Source organism: Benincasa hispida, chromosome 11, assembly GCF_027475165.1.
Source record: "Benincasa hispida cultivar pf3 chromosome 11, pf3_genome.v1.1, whole genome shotgun sequence".
Lineage (NCBI taxonomy): Eukaryota > Viridiplantae > Streptophyta > Magnoliopsida > Cucurbitales > Cucurbitaceae > Benincasa > Benincasa hispida.
This window is the reverse complement of record NC_143488.1, coordinates 82,301,077-82,306,099: the sequence shown is the minus strand read 5'-3', so window position 1 is coordinate 82,306,099 and position 5,023 is coordinate 82,301,077. Positions and strand designations below refer to the sequence as shown.

General features: G+C 29.1%; 1 protein-coding gene across 1 annotated transcript; it reads right to left on the bottom strand.

Moving 5' to 3' along the window:
- Positions 1-2,322: 2,322 nt before the first annotated feature.
- LOC120089950 (calmodulin-binding protein 25-like) lies at positions 2,323-3,377 on the bottom strand. The gene has a single exon (XM_039047397.2). The coding sequence runs from the start codon at positions 3,267-3,269 to the stop codon at positions 2,565-2,567; it is 705 nt and encodes a 234-aa protein (XP_038903325.1). The 5' UTR covers positions 3,270-3,377; the 3' UTR covers positions 2,323-2,564.
- Between the last annotated feature and the right edge of the window lie 1,646 nt (positions 3,378-5,023).

The window sequence follows — 5,023 nt, the reverse complement described above, 5'->3', positions numbered from 1 at the left end:
TTTGGATACATTCATTTCTTTTTTTTTTTTTTTTTTTTTTTTTTTTTTTTTTTAGAAACAAAAAAGCCAAATGCTTACTTTTCCAATCCATACTTTTTCATCTTTCCACTCAAATCTAATTTAACTTTGCAATGAAATCAATTAATCATCTATATGATCTTTTTTACGTAAAATAATTATATAGGTTAAGTAGTTAATCTCTTTAAATTCAAATAATTAAATCTATTTGACCTAACTGATCTTATATATAATATTTACACTGTGTTTAGGCCACCAACTTCAAGTGGATAGATTGAATTATTATAACTCATCCTATGGTTGAGGATCCAATTATTAACTACAATATTACTACTTCAAATTACTATTTTTTAGAGTGTTTACTAATTCCTACTCATCATCTCTTTTTCTCATTGTTACGTTATTTACTATTTTTTATCCATACTAAAATAATTTGCACCTCAAACATAAGTTATTATAACCCACAATAAAATAGTTTGCACTCGAAACACAGAATATTATAACCTACAAACTATTATAACTCACTGACTATAATAACCAATTTAGTACCGTAAACATCTCATTAATAGTATGTTATAAAATTTCATACAATAATATGGTACTTTTAATCTTTTAAGACTTCATGTTGTTGTCATTTCCTTTATAAAAAAATTGAGTGCATTGTAGATTGTTTTTCTATTCACCTAATTGTTCAATCATATTTTTTCTTGTGACATACTTTTCTTGTCTTTCCTCTTTTTCTAAAATATTTTTGAATTGTTTCTAGTATGTGGTTGGAGTGGACTCCAAGAAGTTTAAATATTATTTTTTTTTTAATCGGCATCGACTCAAAGTAATACTTTTAAAAGAACTAAAGAGTTAGAATGGTATGTTATACAAAATATATATTTATAAAATTTGATTATTGCGCAAGAAATTCAAGAAAATAATAAAAAAAATTGGTACGTTTATTGTGCATGTGTGTGTGTATGAAATATTACCTCAACACGGTGTTATCAATCCTTTGATTATAATTTTAAAAAGTTGTAATTATTATATATATATATATAATACAACCTTTAAATAGATATTTTTTAACAAAATTTAAACTCCATGTACCATAGTACAAAATGTAGGGAAAAATACCTTTTTGGTCTAGTTTTTATTTAGTCTCTAGGTTTTAAAATAATACACATTTAATCATTAAGTTTTGAGTTTACTTTCAATTTAGTTCTAAAGTTTTAAAATGTTTCAATTTTATCCTTAACATTTAAGTTTTGCTTTAATTTGGTCTCTATATTTCAAGATTTACACTTTTAAACTCGATTATTAACTAAATACTCATTTTCTGTCTTTAATATTAATTTAGGTTAATAAATTAAAAGTCATTAAAAGAACTATAATTAATTAAGTTGTACTATTTTTTTTAATCATTTCACTTAATAATTATTTTTAATAGAAATTGACGTTAATGATTGAATGTGAGTATTTAATGAAAAATTGATTTTAAAAAGTAAAATCTTGAAATTTAAGGACCAAATTGAAACAAAACTCAAATCCCAAAGATAAAATTATAACATTTTGAAACCTAGACACTAAATTGAAACAAAACCCAAAATTTAAGAACCAAATTTATAATACTAAAAAAAATATTTTATCATAAAATTTACATGACCTTATATGAAATAAAACTTGAATGAAAACCTTCGAGAATAATTCAAAATAGAAGGTTCTTTTTTTTTCTTTTTTTTTTTTCTCTTTTTTCTTTTTCACAATATTATAATGTTTTTTTTTTAACTATGAGAATTGAAACAAACTCCAACCAATTCCACTAAATATTTATATAAACAAACCAACCCCATTTCAGGGAATTTGATTAAAGATAATTTGGAGATTTAGTCAATGGGTCAAATATTTAATATCACCAAAATATTTTGGGCTATTTTTGCAGCCATAATTTAGAATACTTCTTGAGTACAGTTTCAATATATATATTTTTGGTCTGTTGACTTTGGTTTTGTTTGCATTTTTTTCATTTTATTATTATACCTTTTATAGTTAAAAATAAAAGCATTGAACTTGAAACAATTTTCCAATGCATGTTTTTTTGGAAGGACATTTATAATTAGAGAATGTCAATTGAATTATACTTATTTTAGCGGATAAAATTTATCCATAAATCTGCCTTTTAAGTTTGTTCCATAATGGCAATGCTACGAAGCTTCGGTCCATTTTTGAAATCCAAACCGAGTCAAAGAGGCAAATGCGTCGTCGTTGTCAAAATAATATTAATAATGACAAATAAAGAATTAAAATTTCGAATTCTTTGCAAGAAAAAAGAGTAGGCATTAATATTTTTACTATTTTTACCGTTACATTGCACCACTAATTTCCCAAAAAAAAAAAAAAAGGAAAAAAAACCCATTATGTCCATCCCCATCATCTTACTACCTCAAGATCCTCCACTAAAAAAAAAAAAAAAAAAGAAAGAAAATACTAAATATTAATTTCCAAAAAATAAAATTAAAAAAAGAAAAAAGAAAAGAAAGAAATTATCCATCCCAGGATCAGAGGACTGCCTTCCACGACTCAAGAGTGGGAAAAGACGAAAATGTATCAAAATCCGATCCAATTGGGCCGTTATTGGGCAAGCTCAAGTCCGGCCCAAAGGAGAGTGGGCCAGGGTGAGTAATTTCAGATCCACTCCCGGAGCTCTGCTGGTGGTGGCCGTTAAGCAAAAACGCCGAAGTATCAAGCGTCGGAAGTCCATCACCGCCGCACACAGCGAAACGAGCAGAAGCCCTTTGTGGCTCGGGTTTAACCACCGCCGGAATCTGAATTTGGGAGTTACCAAATCGAACGCCAGTGACTTGCTGTACCATCTGCCGGAAGTTCGCCGGGTCAGCGGTAATAAACGTGGTGTGATTTCTCTTGGAAGCCCTAGATTTCCGCTTGGAGCCCTTGCCTGCAGTAGGCGGAATGGTTGAAGTAGTGGTCCTCTGTCGTTTAGGAGCAGCGGCGGTGTCCGGGTCAGGAGGAGGGGCTCCGGCGGAGATGCCGGAAACAGTGGGAGTGGGATCGGCGGAGTCGGAAGAGATGAGGTCGAGAAAGGAAGAGAAGGCGTGGGAATCGGAGGGGAGAAGGGAGGTGTGGAGGGCTTTGGTGAGAGATTGGGATTCACGGGAGAAAGGATCGGAAATCCATGGGTCTTGGAAGGTGGAGCGGAAAGGCCAGGGGTTGAGGAAGGTAGGGAAATTATCAGAGGAAGCCATTGAAGGAAGAATTTGAAGAAGAAGAGGAAGAGGAAGAGGAAGAGTGAGGAGGAAGAAAAGGGGGAAATGGGTGGGGAAGAATAAATAGGGCGGTAGAGAAGGAGAAAACGCGTTGTTTCAAAAGGAAACACGCGTCAGCATTACTTTTATTTTTTTTGTTCCGTACCACACACACACATCACACCAAATATGGACCATTTTAACCTTTTTCTTTTTTTTTAATCAATATTTTTTAAAAATACTCAATTAATTTTAAATGATTAAAGGTAAATTTGAAGTTTTTTTTTTTTTATGATTTTAACAATTTCAAAATTATTTCCAAATATGTATTACAATGGTTTTCTGTCTTTCTTAACTAAACAAGCTTGAATTCTCATCGGAATTCTAAAAAGAAAAACTTTTGTAAGTAAGAAATTTTGAGGTGAAAGATATGTTTATAGACTTAATTTTCAAAATTTAAAATCTGAGAATCAAACTGTTACCAAATGAAACCTTACTTTTTAGTTTATGGTTTTAAAAAATTAAGCTTATAAACACTTCTTCTACCTGCAATTTTATATATTTTCTTATTTACTTTCTACACGTGTTTGCATCTAGAATTAGATTTTGACCAAAAATTTAATTCAAGTGTTTCTTTAACAAAGATGAAAAACATAATTAGATATTTGAAATGAAACAAATATAAATTTAAAAAAATGAATGAAATTGTAACCAAAATTTACAGTTTTTAGACAAGTTAAAATGTCTTAGACATTTCGTTATTTGTATGTTTAATAATTTTTAGTGATATAATGAAAATTTTATTTTACAAAATTCAGGTAGAATTGTCGATAAAAATATAGACATCCAAGTTTACTATTTTTGTAATTATAGAAGAAAGAGTGGATTGGGGATGAGGGTTAGATTTTAACCATGGTTAGATTTGTGTTTAACTCAATGAGTCAATTTGATCTCACTCCCACGGCTATTTCAGTTGCATACGCCTCTGATTCAACATCTCTCTTCCTTCCTTCTATTTTTTCAATTAAAAAAAATCATTTATTTATGATTTAAATCCTATCTTGATCCCTAAATTTTGAACCATATTCTATTTTGATCTCTAAACTTTCAAAAAAGTTTGTTTTAGTATTTGAACTTTTAAAAAATGCTTATTTTATTCTTTATTGTTAAGATTATGTTAACATTTTAGAGATGAAATCTATTTAAGGATGAAATTGCATCTAGCATGAGTTGAGCAATAAGAAGATGAAGTAAAATATCAATAACTAACGTGCCAAAATAATGAACAACCAAAATCTTGAACGAGAAATGACTTTTGAGATCTCCTATTGAAAATCGTTTTACCACCTAATTTAAAATTGAAACCCTTTCTTCAGAAAAAAAATAAAAATAAAAATTGAAACCTTAGATTTTTTAACATAACTAACTTATTTGACAGTCTAATCGTCAAAATAATACTAGTCATTTCACCATTATGTTTAAGAATTAAAAAAATCTTAATAGTAGAGACCAAAGTAAGCACGTTTTAGAAGTTCAAAGATTATAATGAACGTTTTAAAAAATTTAAGGGCCAAAATAGAACATGATTCAAAGTTCAAAGAACCAAAATATATAAGACATGGGTGTAGCAGATATTAATTAGTAATATTTGAAGTTAGACATGATTGTATCATACACCAATCGACATTTTAAGTATATAGGCAGTATATATAACAACAATCAACATTCAATTAGATACTTATTTTTGAGTAACG